General features: G+C 40.6%; 6 protein-coding genes and 1 pseudogene across 8 annotated transcripts; 4 read left to right on the forward strand and 3 right to left on the reverse strand.

Moving 5' to 3' along the window:
* The first annotated feature begins 371 nt into the window (after window positions 1–371).
* On the forward strand, window positions 372–3,142 carry LOC146304884 (gamma-crystallin M2-like). Its single transcript, XM_084713322.1, has 3 exons — window positions 372–1,879; window positions 1,969–2,211; window positions 2,838–3,142. Exons 1-3 carry the CDS (start codon window positions 1,871–1,873, stop codon window positions 3,111–3,113), a joined length of 528 nt encoding a protein of 175 aa, XP_084569448.1. The 5' UTR covers window positions 372–1,870; the 3' UTR covers window positions 3,114–3,142.
* Window positions 3,143–3,436: 294 nt separating this feature from the next.
* On the reverse strand, window positions 3,437–4,329 carry LOC146304885 (gamma-crystallin M2-like). The gene is made up of 3 exons (XM_084713323.1): window positions 4,284–4,329; window positions 3,868–4,110; window positions 3,437–3,777 (listed from the first exon to the last, which is right to left on the reverse strand). The coding sequence occupies exons 1-3, from the start codon at window positions 4,290–4,292 to the stop codon at window positions 3,508–3,510; spliced, it is 522 nt and encodes a 173-aa protein (XP_084569449.1). The 5' UTR covers window positions 4,293–4,329; the 3' UTR covers window positions 3,437–3,507.
* Window positions 4,330–6,737: 2,408 nt separating this feature from the next.
* LOC146304886 (gamma-crystallin M3-like) lies at window positions 6,738–8,532 on the reverse strand. Its single transcript, XM_084713321.1, has 3 exons — window positions 8,495–8,532; window positions 8,026–8,268; window positions 6,738–7,228 (listed from the first exon to the last, which is right to left on the reverse strand). Exons 1-3 carry the CDS (start codon window positions 8,504–8,506, stop codon window positions 6,953–6,955), a joined length of 531 nt encoding a protein of 176 aa, XP_084569447.1. The 5' UTR covers window positions 8,507–8,532; the 3' UTR covers window positions 6,738–6,952.
* LOC146304887 (gamma-crystallin M3-like) lies at window positions 7,570–13,449 on the forward strand. The gene is made up of 4 exons (XM_084713329.1): window positions 7,570–7,910; window positions 8,031–8,197; window positions 12,085–12,333; window positions 13,137–13,449. Exons 3-4 carry the CDS (start codon window positions 12,205–12,207, stop codon window positions 13,413–13,415), a joined length of 408 nt encoding a protein of 135 aa, XP_084569455.1. The 5' UTR covers window positions 7,570–7,910; window positions 8,031–8,197; window positions 12,085–12,204; the 3' UTR covers window positions 13,416–13,449.
* Window positions 10,422–11,345, reverse strand: LOC146304888 (gamma-crystallin M3-like). Its single transcript, XM_084713328.1, has 2 exons — window positions 10,849–11,345; window positions 10,422–10,700 (listed from the first exon to the last, which is right to left on the reverse strand). The coding sequence occupies exons 1-2, from the start codon at window positions 11,041–11,043 to the stop codon at window positions 10,422–10,424; spliced, it is 474 nt and encodes a 157-aa protein (XP_084569454.1). The 5' UTR covers window positions 11,044–11,345.
* A 2,140-nt stretch (window positions 13,450–15,589) lies between the features above and the next one.
* LOC146304889 (gamma-crystallin M2-like) lies at window positions 15,590–17,244 on the forward strand. 2 transcript variants are annotated; one of them, XM_084713326.1, is made up of 3 exons: window positions 15,590–15,598; window positions 15,698–15,958; window positions 16,990–17,244. In XM_084713326.1, exons 1-3 carry the CDS (start codon window positions 15,590–15,592, stop codon window positions 17,242–17,244), a joined length of 525 nt encoding a protein of 174 aa, XP_084569452.1. The 2 variants fall into 2 exon arrangements, with proteins under 2 accessions (XP_084569452.1, XP_084569451.1); XM_084713325.1 differs by having other exon boundaries at window positions 15,698–15,940; window positions 16,969–17,244.
* A 2,160-nt stretch (window positions 17,245–19,404) lies between these two features.
* LOC146304890 (gamma-crystallin S-1 pseudogene) lies at window positions 19,405–20,468 on the forward strand (annotated as a pseudogene). The gene is made up of 3 exons (XR_014769243.1): window positions 19,405–19,413; window positions 19,533–19,790; window positions 20,188–20,468. The product of XR_014769243.1 is annotated as a gamma-crystallin S-1 pseudogene (transcript).
* Window positions 20,469–21,668: the final 1,200 nt, after the last annotated feature.

Below are 21,668 nucleotides of genomic sequence, written 5' to 3' on the forward strand. Positions count from 1 at the left end.
GCACATTCAAGCTTTGATTTGGTTTCAATCCAAGATTGAACTGAAATATAAACAAATAGATATTCTGATTGCACATTTATTACAACAGTTTTATGAAAACTGTTTGAATAAAGTTCATATGAACCACATAAATAACATGCCTACAGTTTAAGATATGCATTCTGAAGGTTCTGAATCTTCGCTGTCCTGCTAAAATGAACAGAATAGAGAGGAAATACTGTGTTGTCTCACGCACAGCTGAAGTTGGCAGGGCACATTAATGCATTTCCCATCCTAAATGGAATAAATAAGATATGCAAATATGTTAAATTATTAGTTTTTAGCTGCTCCAGTGCCAGACAGGGTTATATGCCTGTTCTCTGCAGACAGTCTGATGCATTGATCAGTTAGGGGCTCTCCTTGATTTGACACTTTCATATTGAATCAGTGGCGTTGTCGTGATGTTCTTTGCACGCTGGTGTGGTAGAATTAATGATTCCACTTAGAGTTACCGGCCATTATGTAACGTTACTTTACTGTTTTATTTTTGTTTTCAGTGTACAGTCTGTTCCCAGTCCTCTGTATCCTCTCCATATGCACTTCCTGGAGCTTATTACTACAAAGGTGGTTGAGAGAGACCCAATACGAAATCTGATTTTATCAGAATAAACGGCTGGTTGGAGTCTAATTAAACACAACACGAGAGAGAGTACACAACTGCTACTCTGGCACTGCAGGCAAGAATTATAAAGCTTTTGTTTCCTCGTGATAATGGGTGGATTATCTCATTATCTCAAGTTAACAAAGCTTGATTTCTCAAGACACATTAACCCTTTATCAGGAGAAAATTATCTGTGTTGATGATGATTTCATGTATGGCCATTCTAGGCTTTTGCACAAGGACAATTTAGCGGGTTCAGAGTGATTTTAACACAAGCTAACAAGACTGAGAGTCCATGCTGGGAGCTGTTTGAGGCTGTGTTTGGCCACGGCAGTGCTTTGAGCTAAGTGCTAACATCAGATGCTAATATTGTCAGTTTTAAGGCAGGTCTGAATCACAAAAGATATTTAACTTCATGTTAAGGGAAGCTTAAATGTCTGCTGAATGTTATGGACGTAATGCATGCCTATGCATTATGGAAAAGTGTGGAATTTGTTTTTAGTAATTTCCACGATCAGTAGGTGCGAGTTTTCCAAGTGCTGGCTTGACCGTCCTAAATATAAAGCCTAGTTGGCGAAGAATTTTCAAGTGTCAGTCCTGAGTGGTTGACTGGTTTTATCATGCTGCAACCATGACTTTAAAACAAACTAAAAGGTAGATCCTTTGTAATGTAACTATGAGTATGACACATTGATTCATTGCATAAAATATTGCCAAGTGTGTCTAAGAAGAATGAACTAATTTAGCGTCTTTGGACACCGTGGCCACCAGGGGGCCCCAGATGAGAGTTTATTACACAGGTTCTTATTCATTTCATGACTTTGTGGGGGTTCTTTAATCTGAAAGCATGTTATACTGCAGTAATTTGCAAGTTGTGCATGGTTAATAAATTCGTAGAGTTAATGTAATCATACATAGTACTCCTGAGGGAGTGTATGCAATCTTTTTAACTGTTAATGACAAATAAGGTTTGTTGTTTTGCTGATACTGTGAGCAGCGACCCCTGGGTCACCAACACTCTGCGTTGTTTTGATCAATAGTGATGAACATGTGAAAAGGAGACAACAGTAACTCATTATGTCTAGTGCGTCGCTATACATAAACAGATTTGTATTTATTATTTGGATGACAATACTTTATGCTGTGCCATCACACCTCTACTTAATATAAAAGGACAGCGGAACCGAGAGCGTCAATTGACCATCAGTCTGGCCCACTACCAAAATAACAATGGGAAAGGTAAGTTTAGTGTTAGTGAAAAGACAGAATGAAATCATTTAATAAAGTGGGAGCTGATAATTAATCAGAGCATCAACAAACATTTTCAGATCATATTCTACGAGGACAGAAATTTCCAGGGTCGGCACCATGAGTGCGTGAGCGACTGTGCCGACCTTCACCCTTACTTCAACCGCTGCAACTCCATCCGGGTGGAGAGCGGCTGCTTCATGGTGTATGAGAGACCCCACTACCTGGGCCACCAGTATTTCCTCCGCAGGGGGGAGTACTCTGACAACCAGCGCATGATTGGCATCAGCGACTGCATCCGCTCCTGCCGCATGATCCCCGTGGTAAGCCTAAGATTTATGGAAGACATATCAAGGGAATTCTTGAACATTTTTGAAGTTTTGAACAAATAATTTAACATGCAACTAGAGAAAATGGTGCAAAACTAAATGAACCAGATTTAAATAGATATTTCAGTTAGTTTACATGAACACACTGAGTGTCCACAGGATAAATGTAAGAGTTGTAAGATAACTAGTCTGCTTTCCATGAAGATGAAAATTGTGAAGTCCCTCAAATCTGAAATCTAACAATATAATTGGGTGAAAGTGGCTTTGCCGAGGCTAAACAGCTGATGAAAGACAGAATGATAAAAAGGACGGCACTGATAAGTAACAGAAATCTGGTTTGAGTTTAGTTTGAAGGATTTTTTGGAACATAAATCCTCAGCAACTCGTGGAATAGAATTTCTCTAAAGCAAAGACGTCTTACTGCTCTTACGTAGATTAGCTGAGATTTAGCGTCATTATGACTCGAGCTGTTGGTTGAACTCCACTATTCTGGTACTCATGCAGCTTAAATGAAACTTTTTTGATTGAGACTGATTTTGTAAACCCTTTTTGTTTTACCTACATGCTAACCTGCAGATATTATATAGACGGATTAACTTTAACTTTCTTTCTTCCTGCAGCACCGTGGTTCCTACAAAATCAGACTGTATGAGCGTCCAGACATGAGCGGCCAAATGCACGAGATCAGCGACGACTGCCCCAACGTCCAGGACCGCCTGCGTATCTCTGACATCAACTCGTGCAACGTGGTTGATGGCCACTGGCTGCTGTACGACCAGCCCAACTACAAGGGAAGGACCTACTACCTGAGACCCGGCGAGTACCGCAGATACAGTGACTGGGGCGGCGCCAGTCCAAGGATCGGCTCGCTCAGGCGAATCACTGACTTCAACTAGAAGTCTTTCTAACTGTTTTCCTCTTTCTGTTCTCAATAAAAATGCCGGGCTTATACTGGGTGCGCGTGTGTCTCAGTTTTTAAAAGACATGACAATAGTATGTTTTCATCATGTGTTTGTTTTTTATCTTCTGTCCTTGTTCCCTTTCCTGTAACATTTGATCAACTCACAAAATAAGAGTATGGCTGATAACAGTTGTCTAGAAAGTTTCATTTTGTAACTTTTTCCGCAGTGTGACCCAGTTTGCCACCAAACTATACTTCTCAAGACACCCCTGAACTCAACGAGCTTTAAGAAAACAAATGAAGCAGTGAACAGACAAGTAGATTTTGGATCGATTTATTGGCAGTACATTATTAATAATACTTTAACAGTGTCTGGACATCAGCTTTTCTCACACAGTGATACGTCTGATGGATCCCACCCTAGAACTCAAGCTTCCCCACTCATTAAACCTCCTGTATTCACCGGGGCGCATCAGGTACTGGCGTCCCCTGTAGTGGGGGTGCTCGTAGAAGATCCAGTGACCGTCCATCACGTTGCAGGAGTAGATATCGTTGGAATGGAAGCGTTCGTACAGGGAGGGGCAGTCGTCAGTCAGTTCCAGCATCTGGCCTCTAAACTCTGGGCGCTCGTAGATCATCATTCTGTGAGAGCCTTGGTGCTGCAGAACAGACAAAGCGAGTTATTAGCCTCTAGAACAGTGAAAGATTAGTAAAAGAAATTGTAAGGTGAACACCAGACTGAGGCTTACTGTAGGGATCATACGGCAGGAGCGCACACAGTCGTTGAATCCCATCCAGCGCTGGTAGTCAGGATAGTCGCCCTTCCTCAGGAAGTACTGGTAGCCCATGTAGTTGGGTCTCTCATAGACCATCCAGTCCCCACTGTCCACTCTAATGGAGTTGCAGCGGCTGAAGTGGGAATGCAGGTCAGAGCATTCACTGCTGCACTCGTAGGAGCGCCCCTGGAAGTTCCTGTCCTCGTAGAAGATGATCTGGAAACAGCAAGCGGGGGATTTTCAAAAATAATACCGGCTCAAATTAAGAGAAATATGTATGTGCGTACCAGACCAGATATGAAAAGGCTTCCAGGTCACCGGCTTCGGCTGAGCAATCCACGCAGGTATGCAGAAGCACAAAAGACACACGGCAAAACAAGCAGCCTTACCTTACCCATTGTGTTGGCTAACCTTCGTCACACTAGCAGCAGCCGTGGGCTCCGCGCTGCCTTTATAACCCACGGATGACCTGTGTCATTGTAATTCAGAACAATGAGCGGACTCGTCAGCTCTTTCACACAGAACAATATTTCTTTCTGTTTTGTGTGCTCAACGAAGCAAATCAGCTCTTTTCTTTTGAGCGGAGGCTTCCCTTTGAATTTGCTCTGGTTGATAGTGGAACTTTAGAATAGTTAGAATCTTTAAATAAACCAAATAGACGACATAAATCACCAAACCTCCAAACATACGCTTTGATTTGAATGGAAAGATAACATATGAAATGCTGAAAAACTTGTGAAAACCTGTATTTGTTTGTACAAAGTTTATTTTTCCATCTGCAGCACACATACATCTTTATCTTTGTGCAACAAAACACACAATATTATAAATACTGCATAATTATTCTACATTATATGTCCAATTTATCGAATACAGATGATTGTTGTGCTGTATGACGGTATGGCCAAGGCTGTAATGATTCTGTTGTAATACCACGAAGATACCACATTTCACAGGGCTGAAATAACAACATTTGTAGTGGAATATCCAATGTGTTGCTCCTTTCCGATTTCCTGCGAAGTGAACACAACCACTGCCTTGCCTCTGCGTGCAGCGGCAGCTTTTATATGATTTACACTTCGGAAACCATTCTTTTCTTCATGTCAGCATAACACCTTGTTTTACAGTCACTAGATCTTTCAGGTTTGCTTTTGTCCGCCCATATTGGCATATCCTCCATGGACCAAGCTCTAGAATGTTTTTTTTTTTTTTTTTTTTCCCACTACTGTCTGTACGGGCCAGATTTTATACAATAGAGCTGCTCAACAAAGAGTGGTAACAGCAAGTGTAAACAGTTGTTACACACGCATCAAGATTTTAAAGTCTCTTTTAAGGCTGTAATACTTTAAAAGTAGTGTTGCCTCATTTTACATGCATGCACATATTGAGCCATGCAGACAGTATCTGCTGTGCGGTGTGCACTTAAACTTTACATTTAGAGGCAACTTAGCCTACAACTGCCTGAAGTTTATCATGATCAGGGGTGTAGCAAAAAAATTCTGGACCCAGTACAGAGACATTCCCTATGGGCCCCTCCTCCCTCCATGGCTATTCATACTAGTATTTTTGTGAGCCCCTTTGTTCCCTCCAGTCCTGTATATTTTATAATGTGTGTTAGAAAACATGTCTCATACAAATATCATGCAAATATCAGTCCCTTCAGGATTTTGTGGGCATTTTTTTGAGAGTGTTGCATCCCAAAATGCCTGATTTTATGGCAACTTTTCTAAAAAATGTTGATGCATGTTCTGCAGGAGCAAGAACATTACCAAAAAAAAAGAAAGTTCATTAAAAATCAAAGGCAGCTTGTTTCAAGGAGAATAAAATAGCACTCTGGTTCAAGTGTTTTATGTAACCTTACCAAAAATGCTCAGGATTACAAATATTCTAGCAAAATATACTTCATTTGTAAATGAAGAAGTGCTCCTGGGGGTATTTTTAGAGCTCAAACTAAATCAAAACAGCACAAAATTCTAAAATATAAAAGTGCACAGCACGTTGCTACATGTCAATAACAATGCTGTGTTGTTTTCAGTACCCTTGTCAAAACTTTTTAAAAAAGCTAAATAATAGTAAATAATAAAACACTGAGTTGGTTCATTAAGACAAACTGATTCATGGACGCTAAGATGATTGGTCAAATCTGCAGAAAGGTCGTGGTGATTTGACTAAATTGCAAGGTCATGCAGAATTCACAGAGATTAGTTGCATTTGTGTTCATTGTTGCTCAACAGTGCAACTTCCTGAAAGAACTGAAATATATAAAAATATTTATATATTATTTATTTATATATTTATATATTATATTTTTGTAATTCACTTATTTGAGGTTCTTTAGGTGCAGAAGTCACAGACTGGTTTGGGTCGCCATAAAATGCCATAAAAATCTCCATTAATACTGATAGTCCCATTAACTACTTTAGTCTTCATTGAATACCTGAACTTGTTTCAAACAAAAAGGCAGACCAAGCAAAAACCAAGCATGTGACATAATCTTTGTGACACCTGACATAAGGGTGACATTTTAATGCTGGTCATATTATTGTGTGTGTGTAAATATGACGAACCGAATGCAGAATTTTTAAACGCTTCAACCAAAATTTAGGAAATGTTGCACAAATCCCATCGCTTATCACATCATTCATTAAGACTGACCGCCTGTTTCCACCCTAACCTAAAATAGAAAGTCGTCTGCTGTGCCGTAGAGTCACATTTGAGATGCTATTTATTCACAAATGCTGTAAATTTGCCGTGCATGTTTTCACCCCAGGTTACCTGTTTCATATCAGTGGATTCACCCCATTACTTATCAACATTGTGTTCGTAATTAATTCACACAGATATGCAGCAAATTGTTTTATTGTGCGCATCACACAGTTAGAGGTAAATTCTTTGTGGCTGGATTGCACAGTACAACTGGAACTACATGCAAACAATGCACAGAATCACAGTTTCAGGATTAAAAACAAGGCTCCTTCTTTTTGCCTCTCACTTTGACAACTTGTTAATACTGATAAAAACAAATCACCTGCAGAACTTATTAGCTCAATATAAGTCATCAGACAGATTCTGTGATGCGTTTGATCGAGTTGAACTTAATGTCGTCGTTGCTCAGCTCTCTGAGGTTCCTGTACTTTCCTGGCTTCAAGTAAAACATCTTGCCCTCGTAGTTCGGCTGCTCGAACATCAGCCAGTAGCCCTCCATCACGTTGCAGGACTGCATGTCAGACATGTGATAATTATCCTGAATGGAGTCGCAGTCCTCGGTCAGCTCGTGCATCTGGCCTTCGAAGTTTTGTCTCTCATAGATCAACATCTTGAAGGGTCCCATGTGCTGTGTAAGTAAAAAAAAAAAAAAAAAAAAAGTCAAATTAAATGAAATTCATGTGTGCTGTTTCAAGTTCAACCTAGCTGCTGTTAACACAAGTAGCAATAACAGATGGTGGTAATGCGAAGAAATAGGTAGCAGCTGTAAGCTAACTCTATCAAGTAATGTGCCTGTTTGAGAATTGGTTTAATCTGTGATTCCACTACATCTCAAGAGTCACTCTGACTGTTAGCAAAACCCTTCTGTATCACTAGCTAGCTAACAAGGTACAGCACACAAGACAGCTTTGGCAGTAAGAAATGTTCATCCTCAAACATTTTGGACAAAGATATTTGGGTTGGTGACTTAAAAACTACTTGACAACCTTGGAACGAGATGCAGCAATCGAGTATCTTTCTCCAGAATTGCTTGTGGCACCTTCAGTCCAAACATCCACTTGCTAGCTTTTTTCCCAGAGCTTTCAACGACATCTAAGTTTCTTAATCAGCAGATGAAGTTTCCACAGTTGTCATGGAGATATCAAAATGCCAGCGAAAGCCTGGGAAAAAACCTAGGATGAGTATCTTGAGTTAGGATGATTTTGTCATTCCTTGGGGTTGTTTTTCACTTTTGATGGGGTTTTTTTTCCTGAGCTAGAAGTTTCTACCATCCAACACATCCTGGAAGTAGCACTACTGGACGCACAGAGGTGAAGATGATCTCAACATTCTCATTTGATTCTGCATATTTCTCATCAGACTGTCCTTTTACATTACTGACTGCCTTTGTCTGTCCTTGTGTGGTGACATCGTGCACATATTTACCACAGGGACAATGCGGCAGGACTGGATGCAGTCATTGAAGCCGATGGTATTCTGATACTCGGGGTACTCTCCCGTGGTCAGGAGGTACTGCTGGCCCGTGAAGTTGGGCTGGTTGTAGACCATGAACGTCCCGCTCTCGACCCTGCAGGAGCTGCAGCTGCTCAGGTGAGAGGTGAGTTCAGAACAGTCACCGATGCACTCATACGAGCGGCCCTGGAAGTTTGTCCCCTCGAAGAAGATGATCTAGAGAGAAAGACACAGATTGTGTTTGGGTCCAACGTTAGAAAACATCAAGAGTTAAATGTTCAAGTGAGTTCTGTGATTATCATATTGTTAATACAAATCACACTATTGGCAGAGGTCATGTGCTACAGGATTCTGGTCCATATCCAGTAAAAAAAAAAAAAAAAAAAAAGTCAATATATGCATCAGTGCATTGGCTGGTGCAGTGATCTGTACCCTTCATTACCTTTGCGCTCATGGTCACGCTATTTGATTTCTGTTGTTCTTCTCACTGGCGTGCTGCCTTTTATGCATCATGTGACATCAAAAGAATTTGGCCCTCGATTGTACAAAATACCTGAGTCAGCTCATCAGCGTGGTAGTCCCTACTGTATTATACATCAAAGCTGTGAACACTGCACTCACTTAGATTAAACAGTAGTGGAGCAGATTTCACAATGACAAAGCAAACTCTAGTTATTGCATTACTTTTGTATTTTTGTGCCATACAGGACACGTGTATTTATAGAACAATATTTAACATTTAGACACATGCAAGAGTAAATAAAATGCTTTGATTTAAAGACCAAATGTATAACTTTTGATGGAACAAATAGCACAGTCATCCTCTTAGAAATAAGAAGTTGAATTTATAAGAAATCAAAAACATCCTCGCTCAGTTCAGTAAATTCAGAACTTTTGCAGCTGCAGCCTTACTTGGTCTGGGCTGACCAGTAGCTTGGTGCATGGTGGCCAACTTCTTTCATACCTTTACCTACTGTAACATTAGGTTTAATTATGTTACAGATTAAGATTTAAATGGTTTTGACACACATCATACCTCGCTAGGAGAGGTATTTGCTCCATTATCCTGCAGTTACTACCAATTTCACATAGGCTGCATCCTGAATTCCATACTAAAATGCTGTTTAGTACTCCAAAACAGTATGAAACCAGTAGTACATGAGGTGCACATTAAATATCCCACAATGCAATGCAGTAGAGACAGTGACCAAGGCAACTCTGGTATAACGTCAGTAAAGTTTCAATTTTAACGTAAGAAAAGTTTGCATAATATATTTTTCAAATTGGCCCATTGTTGGCACAGGTTACCATGGTTATGAGTCTGCAGAAAGGAAGGAGGTGCTCAGGAACGTGATACATACAACTTTTTATTTACGCAAAAGTAGGGCTGAACAATAACACACATAGTATGTGTTTTCAGACGCAGCGTTAGTCCATCTTTAAGGTTCTGCATCCAAAAATTATTGATGGATAATTAAATCTGCAAAGCATGAACATTTTCACCCTGGGAGCTGTGTTCATCTTTCACTTTGGTGCATAACAACATTTCATCAGTGCCCAGAAGAGCAATCATAGTATTCTATGACCATCAGGCCAAAATGCAGTAGGCCAATAGCTATAACATTTTATAAGCACATTCATGCTTATAAGAGGATAAAACCTTGCCATTATCGACTGTTCATGAGCGTCTGTATAGCACCAAAATATCAGCTTTGCACACATGGTAACTCATAATGCAATTTGCAAATTTTTCACATCAGTATTATATTTGGGCTGAGTAATAAACAAAATTAAATATGACCATATTTTTGAAAAAATACCTCTACAGGTAACATGAAAAAATTGTACGGAAGACAAATGATTCTTATGCAGAATATTAACACAATGAGATTTTTGATAAATAATCACCATTAATGTCAGTAAAAGCAAAGTTCCATCACTTTACTGGAATGCGGCCTTTAAAACCAAGAAAATACAACACTTCTTAGGTATAATAATATAGCAAAATCTACTTTCATATCACAGTATCATTATATACAGCTGTAACATTGATATATTGCCCAGCCTTAAAATAAAGTTTGACTGTTTCATCACTTCAGTGGTTCATTATAGGTATTTATGGACTTACAGATAGTCTAAATAATAACTGCATGTTAATACTGAGCTCATTTCAACTAGTTGGTACTGAATAAGCAGTTGCAATAATGGTGGGAAAAGACTTTGGGGAACCTTTAAAATGTTCCAATGTTGGGCCAGATAAGCCTCCTCCACCAAATGTAATTTTACTCCGTATAAAGAAAACTGCAAACAGCAATACAGATATTCAAAATATGATTTTTATTTTTGACCCCTTGTTAAATGCGCGACAATTAGCACACATCCATGATGCGTCTGATGGAGCTGATTCTAGACATGCTGCTCATTCCCATGTCCCGGAGGCTCCTGTACTCTCCGGGCCTCAGGTACACCATGCGGCCTCTGAAGCTGGGCTGCTCGAACATCAGCCAGTGGCCCTCCATCACGTTGCAGGACTGGCAGTCGGACATGAAGAAACGGTCCTGCAGGGACTCGCAGTCGTCCATCAGCTCGTGCATCTGGCCACCGAAGTTCTCCCTCTCGTAGATCCTCATCCTGAACTGTCCCCTGTGCTGTTGGAGGAAGACAAGACATGATAAGAGTCCAGACGGTTTTCTAGACTGCCTTTCTTTCTCTGGAGCCTGTTTCTGAGGCAGAGTTCACTGATCTATGACGGGCAATTTAAAGTAAAGTATGAGCTGAACTACCAAAATGTCTTACCATTGGGACCATGCGGCAGGAGCGAATGCTGTCCATCATGGCCAGGCCCATCATGCCCATCATGCCGCCCATGCGCTGGAAATCAGAGTACTCGCCCCTCCTCAGGAAGACCTGATTACCCATGAAGTTGGGGTGGTCGTACACCACGAAGCACCCGTACTCCACCCTGCAGGAGTTGCAGCGGTTCAGGTGCATGTGGATGTCGGCGCAGTCCGCGGTGCACTCATAGGAGCGACCCTGGAAGTTCCTGTCCTCATAGAAAATAATCTGCAGTGGAAAACGTACAGAAGACGTACAGTGGTTAGATGACAATACTCAAGGACGGGACTCTTGTATGATTTATTATTTGGTCGGAAAGTGATGAACATTTCATTTTGAACCCTAACGAGAACTCGTTCACATATCAACACCAGATTTTTCAACATTACACAAATTTATGACAATTATTACCCTGCCCATGGTGACGGTTTTAGTTTTTACAAATGATGACAACCCAGCTCCACTTTTATATAGAATCAGCCATAGACCACCTTGCACACCTTTGTATGAAACATCATGACTCATCACGAGGTTCACGTGGGCCTGCATTCATTTTTTTTACAACACACCTCAGTAGTTATTATTGTATGTTGAATGTAGTTTCCAGAGGTCACATCAGATCACAACAGAAGCAAAACATTTGTCAAATGACATATTATTAATTCAATTTTGACCTTTCAAAAGCTGCAGAGTCAGAGATTGTTGTGCAACTTGTAGTGCATATTGCCATTTGTACTGTAAATTCAGCCTCATCTTCATCTGTTATTCACACCATATAGATTTGTATAAAAGATAAATGAATTAAATAGTAGAAGTTGCTAGAAGTAAGCATAAAAAACCCAATATTCAGTTCACAATAACTATTGCAGATTCTGACATACAGTAAAGTCTGCCACCCTATAGTGCTGCACTGTGCCACAATATAGAGTGATGACTCAAAGGTTTCAGCACAAGCCATGTGGAAATAGTACGGCTGTGTAATGTATAAATAGGGAAAAGGGTCGATGTGAAGCTGTACATCTGAGATTTGCTCACAAATATCATGACCATGGGGAGGGTAAGTGAAATTTAGAAATCATCTGAGGCAAAATAATATTTTAAAAATAATTAAAAGTAAAAATCCACACTGTTAATAAAAGTCAAAAGAGCCTAAAAGACAAACCTACTACAAGATATCTCTCACTTTGCTCTCTACAGATCATCTTCTACGAGGACCGCAACTTCCAGGGTCGCTCCTATGAGACCAGCAGCGACTGCCCTGAGCTCACCTCCTACCTGAGCAGGTGCAACTCCTGCAGGGTGGAGAGTGGCCTCTTCATGGTCTATGAGAAGCCCAACTTCATGGGCCATCAGATGCTGGTGAGGAGGGGCGAGTATCCTGACAACCAGCGCCTGATGGGAATGAGCATGAGCGACTGCATCAGGTCCAGTCGCATGATCCCTGTGGTAGGTGGATGTGTTTGTCACACTCAGCTGCTGCACAGCCCAGTCACACCACAAATTCACAGTCACAGTTGTAGACAGTAGTGAAAGACTGGTGTGTTGATGACACCAACTAAACCACACCAACCAAACTTTGAGTACATCTTTTTTTCTAATCCAGTAAAGAGTGATTCTGTAAATTTACTGAGCTAAAAGGACACCATCCTCCAAGTTGGCCTCCTTTTCTACTGTTCGACAGCACAAATTTTATCCTGAGCAAATGCAATAGGTTTGCAAGAACTGCTGCAAATAAATCTTCAACATAGTTTCGTCCCCAACCTTGAAAACACATCTGTGATCAAATATTCTAAACTCAAGCTCGACTTACAAGCCGTACTTCTACCATATCTGGAAGTCTGTGAGGTATGATTAGAAGTTGTAAGTCGACTTCAAGTTTAGAATATTTTCTCACAAATCTCAGTTTTGCGCAGTAGTGTTTGCAAACCCACTTTGGGATTAAAAAGTATGATGGGAACATCAATGAGTGATTTTCATGCCAAGATCAAGTTTTAGAAAATTTTAACATCACCAGTAAGGAGGCGAAGAACGACAGTAACTTCTTAGATCACAAGTTAGTGATCTTTTTATCATTACGGTTGCTTTCCGGTGATAACAGGAGGACTATCTTGAAAAAAACAAAAGGTTTCTTTCTTGAGATAATGAGATAATGTGTATGCACCAGTCTCACAAAAACTACAGCTGCAATGTGCGAATCGTAAAGTTTCATTTTCAGTTCAGTAATTTCCCTGACGTTTCTTCACCCACAGCACAGGGGGCCCTTCCGCATGAGGATCTACGAGAGGGAGAACTTCGGAGGCCAGATGTACGAGCTGATGGACGACTGTGACAATATCATGGACCGCTTCCACATGCAGGACTGCCTGTCCTGCAACGTGATGGACGGCCACTGGCTGATGTTCGAGCAGCCCAGCTACAGAGGCAGGATGCTGTACGTCAGGCCAGGAGAGTACAGGAACCTCAGAGACTCCGGCATAAGCAACATGATGAGGTTCAGCTCCATCAGACGCATCATGGACTCCTGTTAGCTCAAACTCTGAATGTAGTGGATGGAAAAATAAAGCAAGCTGAATGAAATCTAATGTTTATGATTCCTGCTTTCCATTAAGTGACTCCCACTGGTTCGTCCTGTGTAGCTGTTTACTTTCACTTTGTGTCAGCATCACATGCGAGAATAGTTTAATTTTGAGATAATAGCATTCCATCAGTGAACATGTAGTCATTTTTTATTAGAATTTATTTATTTGGATCATTTTGGTCAACAGACTTCAGCAGCTAACTGTCAGGACTCCAACAAGTTTCCCCGAAACACGAAAACCTAATGATTTTTAAGATGTTGGCGATTGCAACTCTATGACCTAAGCAAGTTGCTGCAAGTTTACTTTCACTGAAATCATCGCGCCACTGTGACAGCGTCATGTTTCTCCTCATCGTTCTGCTGTCAAGTTAACAATAACACAACGACTGGTTAGATTTTTAGACGTTTGCTGAGGAACTTTTCAGGTGACAGTCAGATGTTGGTTAGGTTTAGGCTCCAAAACTACTCAGGAAAACATGATGGTTCGGGTTCAAACAACCGCTTCCTTTAAAATAAGCAACTTCTGCTATTTGCCTCACAGAGGAACCAAACCCTGGTCTCCTGGGTGAAAGTCCTGTGTCCCTTGGTGTCTTCTCTTCATGGACTTTCTTGCTCTTTATACTACACATGTCCAACATATGTTCTTTGTCCCCCCTTTATTATTGCCACTTGCTTGTGCTGCAGCTTCACGCTTAAGAAAACCAAAAACATGACAGTGACACGGTATCCTCCAGTGGATCAGCTGAAAACCATAGAAGAAGGGGGATAAAACATTGTAGCGTTCATGGGGTTTGGTGCTTTTCAACATATTGAAAAGCTGTCAATTTTGCATCACTTCAGAGTTCATTCTTTCGCTGAAAAATCCCCACTTATTGCTTTAAACCTGTCACATCTTGCCATACCGTAGGCTCATACGTCAAGCACTTGTCTATCAGTTGAATTGTTTTGGAAGTCCTCGCATCTTTGTTGCAAAATTCATTCGCGAGAGCCAAACAGTTTGGTGTTAACACCTACAGACCCCAAAACATTGTTTGCTTTTCTTGCTTTTAACTCTGCAAAATGCAAAACCACCAAAAGCACATTTGGTGCGAAACAAACTGTGGGATTTTGTTAAATAGGACATTTGCATGAAACGATTCCTAAAACTTTGCGTTTGGCAAATTCACAAAGGAAATAAAGTCTCGTTTCTCATCTGAAAAAATTGCAATGGATGCCCGTACTTTTTGGACAATAAAATCTCATTTATATCTGCAGTGAACGATTCCTACAGAAGTGTTTTAATGCCACACCAAGAAAAATTTATTGCTATAAAGAGACAGTTTTCACATTATAATAAGATATTTTAAGTTATTACGACATGCAAATTTACTTTATATTTATTGTGTGAAGTGTTTCATGTTAAAACGCGCTAACATGAAACATTATATTATAACAAGAAAAGTTTTGTGATACATTTGTAAGTCATAAAAATGCCACTTTATTGCATGATACTGATTCACGTGGATGTGCACATTTAAACTGCATGAAAGAATCTATGATGCGCATATGTCTTTTTTGCCAACTGGCCTCCAAAACTCGCTGAATAACAAATAACAAGGTCACGGTTACAACGGACAGTTCTGCATTTCAAAACATGAGAAGAGAATGTGCAAAAAGTACGAAAATTATACATATTGTGCTTGCAACACTGGACCAAAACACATATTAAATTACCAGTGTTTCCATTTGTTTAAAAAAATATAAGACTATTTAAAACTTTAATCTCATTTTCAGCAAATTCAACTGAAAACTGGAAACAGTAACGATAGTTAAAAATGTTATTGTGATGCTATATTCTCATTTAGATCATTTGCAGCTGGCATGAAAACGCAGGAGCTAATTTATCTTTGCCAAATCATTTCTGTCTGACACTGACACTCTGTGCCTTCACTGTTCCAGCATGTGTTTGATACAGAGTCATCATCAGACTGGAACAAAGGCAAATCAAACAGCTCCAAGCCATTTTGCTGATATGTAAATCTACCTCATTTGGGTATCAAAGACTTGCCACACTCTGCACATTTTGTTTATCGATAAATACTTTGATGGGGCTGCAGCAAAGAATGAGGTTTACACTGCATCCAAATGGGGAAGGTAAGACTACAACCAGTATGTTTTTTAGAGTTTATTTTCAGATATTCAGGTTCAAAATAAATCATGTAACTGAAGTCTTTCCTCTTACCTTTGCTACAGATCACATTTTTCGAGGAGAAAAAATTCCAGGGCCGCTGCTACAACTGTAGCAGCGACTGTGCCGACCTGCACACGTACTTCAGCCGCTGCAACTCCATCAGGGTGGAGAGCGGCGTGTGGGTGATCTATGAGAGACCCAACTACAAGGGTTTCCAGTACATCCTCAGCCCTGGGGAGTACGCCGACAACCAGCAGTGGATGGCTTTCAACGAAAACGTCAAGTCCTGCCGTCTCGTAAAGAATGTAAGAGCCCTCGATTGGGTGTCTTCAGGCGTTCATGTCAAAAACAGAGGAGGGCTTTAGGTTTGACATATAATGTTTCTGGATTTTGGGCTCAGGAACAGAACTGAGCACCCGCCAGTTCGCCAAGATGATGTTAAAGGGACAGTTACAGTCTTAATACTTGTCCTCTTTCTTGTAGCACTATTTATCCATCTAGATGGTTTTGGTGCGAGTTGCTGAGTTTTGGAGCTCAAAGACCCGAACGGCAACCGTACCACTGCAAGAAGGACGCAGGCATCTACTCATTGACAAGAGGCTCGAGCTCATGAACACGCACGATGTAAACATTAATGGCGTCCTCCTCTGCTGAGCTGTAGCCTTTCATCCATGAGCAGATGCACGCTTCCTTCTGCACAGTGATAAGGTTTGCGGGTGCGGTTCAGCGTAGAGAAAATAGTTCTGACATGAAACCTCTCACACCAAAGTGATAATCTTCTAGATTATCTTCCTAAACTATCTAGATGGATGAATAGCACCACAAGCTCCACAGCGCATTTTAGCATCTTTCAGCTCTGTGATTTTAGCATTTCAGTTTAATGTAGGAACTATTTTCTTCTACTGAACTACACTGGTTGACCGTATCACCATGTAGAAGGAGGTGGACACAGGGACTATTTGTGCTTGGAGCATTTATCAGCTAAAGGGACTGATATATTTTCTCAGGAGACCAAAACAGACCTAAAAGGAGAGTAAATATTCACCAAAGGTTCAAGATGACTCCCAATGAGTGCATGTTAGCCGCAAACAAACACGTTTTTATCTTGTGGTTGTGTTCTGCCACCAAGTGACAAAGAAGATGATAATAACTTAGATAACTTGTTCAGAAAAAGAACCAACTTCTAATTGTAAGCCACATTTAGATAACTCTAAAGAAAAGGAGGTATTAGTACTAAAACTCAGCTTTTATTTCAGCACTAGTATCAGAAATGCTAACAAGCTCTGCCCAGCCAAACCCAAATCCTTCAACATTTCGTGTCTTGTGTTTTTAGGTTTACGGCAGTGCTTGGAAGCTGAGGCTGTACGAGAGGCCAGACTTCGGAGGGCAGATGGTGGAGTGCTCCGACGACTGTCCTTCAGTGTACGATACCTACAAGCTGCGTGAGGCCTACTCCTGTGTGGTGACCGACGGTGCCTGGGTGCTCTACGACCTCCCCAACTACAGGGGGCACCAGTACCTCCTCGAGCAGGGCGAGTACCGGCAGCACAATGACTGGGGGGCGACATCACCTGGTGTCGGCTCCTTCCGCCGGATCACAGAGTTTTAACTCTACCTCTGATTTAGCCTTGACCCGATAGTGATCTTTCCAGATGTAAACACTGACAATCATCAATAAATGTGAAGCAAACTCTGACTGTTCGTTTGGGTTTTTTGTAAATATGTTTCATGCTAAAGCACTTTGATAATAACAAATGCTCCTCGTATTTAGTTTCGTAACATAATTTATCACATAATTGAGATATTAAGCACTGAAACATTGTTTCTCATAATCACAGCTTGAACAAGCGCTCCAGTTGTTTGCCAGAGACTGATTAAAGATTAGAAAAAAAGAAGATAAAAGCAACAGGAGCAGAGATAACACGACTTTTATCCCACCCATAATGCAACTCAGTAGCCTCTTTCATTAGAGCGGCCCTCCTTGGTAAATACTCATACCTATAAACTCCATGTCATCAGTTTACAACAAATACTCTTTGTTTTAGATTTTCAGCCTCCAAACTCAAACTGAGATCAAGTGGTGTCACTTAAGTAGCAGATAACAGTTATTAAAATACTAATTTGCTAAAGAAATGACACTTAATTCTTGTTTTTCGTAAATATGTTTGTGCAGTGCACGTTCAGAATGCATGCCTGTTTGGAGCCGGCTGACTGAAGGGCTGCTTGCAGTGTTCTTGAGAACCACTCTGGGTCCTCGCTCACCAAGTGTGAAGTCGATTGGGTGACTGGTTCTCGAGATATGCAACGGACAGTCATACAGAAAGACAGAGATTTCTTCTTTTATAGATAGATGTTGCTGCTGCGGTGCCACTTATCATGGCACTGAATTTGTCATGGCTACTCAGAGGTCATATCTGCATGTCCACCAAATGTGTTCAAGAGGTATTACGTTACTGAAATATGAGCCCTTTGCACAGCACTTGAGCAAACTTTTGATTGTCAACTATAACAAAGCTGTATGGAATATCAGCTTGGTCCAGAGATGTTTTGTTTACCTTGCAAGGCAGCTGAATTGGCAAAATCACAGGAGAATCCATCTTTCCAGGCTTCAAGTTAAACGTTTGTGTCCGCACCAAAAGAGGCGAGCCAATCAGCGTCCTAGGATTGACCACTGGCAGTTACGGTATGCTTTTAGGCGTGACGACAGTGAGAAGTGTTCACGGAAGCGGCTTGTCTCAAACAAACAATTGCGGCTCCTGAAGAGGTTAGCATAGATTTTCCAAACAGTTCCTCAGGGCGACTTCTCAGATGGTTGTGTGTAACAATCAGGTTAATGTTCTGTGCCAAATTTTGGTGGTAATTCATCTAAACTTGTTAGAGTAGTGGCAAAAAGACACATTTGGACAAACTTTAAATGGCAGAAAATCAATCCAGATGCAAATGGCTGTTGCTTGAGATGGTTCCAGAGTTACAGGCCAAAATGTAAAGTAGTTATTAGAGCACACAAACATACATACAGGCGGTCAGACTCCTTCTTTTATAGTTAGATGCACAGTTATGGCAGCTTGATAGTGGCCATATGCTTCAAACTATGCAGGTGCAATTTTTGCACATGCAGGGTTGCAATAATAAACAACAACAACATCTGGGAAAACTTTCAATATATGGCACAAAATTTGCGTAACATAAAAAGAAATTAACGCTGACCCCAGATCTGCACATCTGTTTTGTCATTTTGTCATTTTATTTGGATGATTTGCTGCGTCTGCATCTCATGCTTCATCAGCGAGTGGGGTTGCCCAGTTGGAGAATAATCGCAGTAAGTGAAACTTACTCTTCTTTTCCACTAACTTCTTTGCCTGCTGTTTCCAAGGTCATGAACGCACCTTGTTCAGTATGAATGAGTTATACAGTGTGTGTGAGCCACTCCGGGGCAGTCTCTGGTGCCTTCCTGCCCTCCTGCTGTGCCACTGACTCAGCTCAAAGCGTTTCATATCAAACCAGATGTCCTGCAGTAGCCTTGTTTTTGTCAGCACGCTTTGCTACATCCAGTGGCTTTGCACTTTGCATTTGCATTGTTTAGGGAAACAGGATTCACTGCTTCAGAACAATGTGATAAGCCTGGATAAATATTTGAACCGCTGATTGAATAATTCGGTTCACACACAGCAAACCATGTGTTTAGTTTTATTGTTCTAGTTCTGTATAAAGAGAATATTGGAAGTGGCTGCTTTAATCTTTTATATTACACCAAACCAATTGATTAACTATGGCGAAGGTACATTTCACGTAGATGACACATATTTAATGTAGCACACATACAGTAGTTTGGTGCAGATGCATTAAAAGTGTTCTTCTAGGAAAAACCTCAAACGTAATATTTTTTCTGAAAGTTGATTTTTATTCTTCCAGATCATCTTCTACGAGGACAAAAACTTCCAGGGTCGATCCCACGAGTGCGAGAATGACTCCAGCGACCTGCACGCGTACGTTAGCCGATGCGGCTCCATCAAAGTGGAGGGAGGATTCTGGGTAATCTACCAGAGACCAAACTACATGGGCTACCAGTATGTGCTGAACCCAGGAGAGTATACGGATTATCACCGCTGGCTGGGCATCGACGACAACATCAGGTCCTGCCGCGTTATTCGGAACGTGAGTCAAGAGAAAATATATTTTAGCTATTTTATAAATGATGTAGACATGGCGTGGTGTAACATCCACTTGAAGTGACTCCAAATTTGCTTTAAGTGTATAATCACAACATCATGAAGCTCATGTCAGCTCATTTCAGAATGCTTTTTTTGTCTCACGGCAGCTTTTCAATTGGGTTTTGAATCCTGTGTGAAAAAAGAAAGCAGTGTTGGTTTGCAGTGTTTAGACTTAGTTGGCTCGTTTTTTATTATTATTATTTTCTGCTTTCCATTTCCGTTGTTTAACCAAAATTATATGGTGAGGTTCAGCCAGTTTTCACAACAAAACTATTTGGTTAGGTTTTTGCAAACAACCAGCAGTTTGTCTTCTACAAGCTTTGATCTTTTCTTTCTCCCAGGTTGGAAACTCGTGGAGGATGAAGGTCTGGGAGAAGCCAAACTATGAGGGTCAGTCGATGGAGGTGGCAGACAACATGCCCTCTTTCCACGAGCGCTGGCACAGCCGCGACATCCACTCCTGCAAGGTGTTCGAGGGAGCCTGGGTCTTCTTCGAGCATCCCAATTACAGGGGGCGCCAGTACCTGCTGGAGAGAGGAGAGTACCGACGGTACTCTGAGTGGGGGGGCATGCACCCGACTGTTGGGTCCATCCGCCGTGTTAAGGATCAATAGCCATGTTGTTTTTGGTGTGAAAAGGCTTAACACATGAAAAATAAAGTCATATTATAAAATGATTCACTGGTGCTTCTCGATCATTTCTCATCAGCATCTTTTTTCACTAAAAATCTGCCTTATGAAACTCGTGATGTCACAAATTTAAGGTATTTAAGACGTGAATGTTGAAAAATTATGTAAAACTAACTTTAAACAGGTCACTGAATACGTTTAAACTGAAATAAAAATGCACATCCCATTAAAATTTTCACTTTAATACATTTATTTTAATTATCATGAGTTTTTTTTTTTTTTTAATGCAATATTTTTATGTCAGTTTGTACAAAACCCACATCGTTGTATAAAGGATACTACATCTGCTCAGGAACACTTTGGAAAACCTGTCGCTGCAGGTACAAATGCAAGTTAAGGTTAATGCTGAACAGCAAATGCAGGTTTTGGAGCAAAATGTGGTGCCGTCCAGACGTCGTTTTAGGGAGACGACGCAAAGACACATTGTGCACGTGTTCCAACAGCGTGTCTTCGTAGTAAAAGACTTCAGGTACTAGACTGACCTGCCTGCAGTCCAGACCTGAAGCACAGAACACGACAACAGAGACCCTGGACTGTTCAATAAATAAAGATGTACATCAAGAAAGAATGTGACAATTAAATTTGTGTCCTCAGTTTCCAAACATATACCCCCGTTTTTGCAGGCATCAAATTCAGAATGAGTGTATATTTACAAAAAAAACAATAAAGTTAATTGGTTTGAACATTAAATATATTGCTTTTGTGCTGCATTCAACTTAACATAGGTCAAAAAGTTTTTGCAAATCATTGCATTCTGGGTTTTTTTACGTTTTACACAACTTTTGTGGAATTGGGGTTGTAATTCTGATGTTTTTGAATGAATATTGCAACTGCTTCGTTACTGTCGGCTAGTTAAATCTACAGCAGTGCATCATGGTCTATATGATCATCAGATGTTTGTAGCAGTGTTTTCCTCTCTCCTCCCGAGAACCACACGTCTCTAAAAAGTCAACTCTTCATAGTTTCATGGATATTAAAGAGTTTATTTAGCTTAAGAGGTCAAAGAATTTTGAAATACAACTAGTATATAAAGCTGTAAGACAAATATATTGAAGTAAAAAGTTTAATATTTGCCTCTGAGATGTTGACTTAGTGGGTTTGGAGTATTTTGTTGCTTAAAATGGAAAGTACCT

Source organism: Lutjanus erythropterus, chromosome 24 (assembly GCF_056507025.1).
Source record: "Lutjanus erythropterus isolate fLutEry1 chromosome 24, fLutEry1.hap2, whole genome shotgun sequence".
In the NCBI taxonomy this organism is placed as follows: Eukaryota; Metazoa; Chordata; class Actinopteri; order Lutjaniformes; family Lutjanidae; genus Lutjanus; species Lutjanus erythropterus.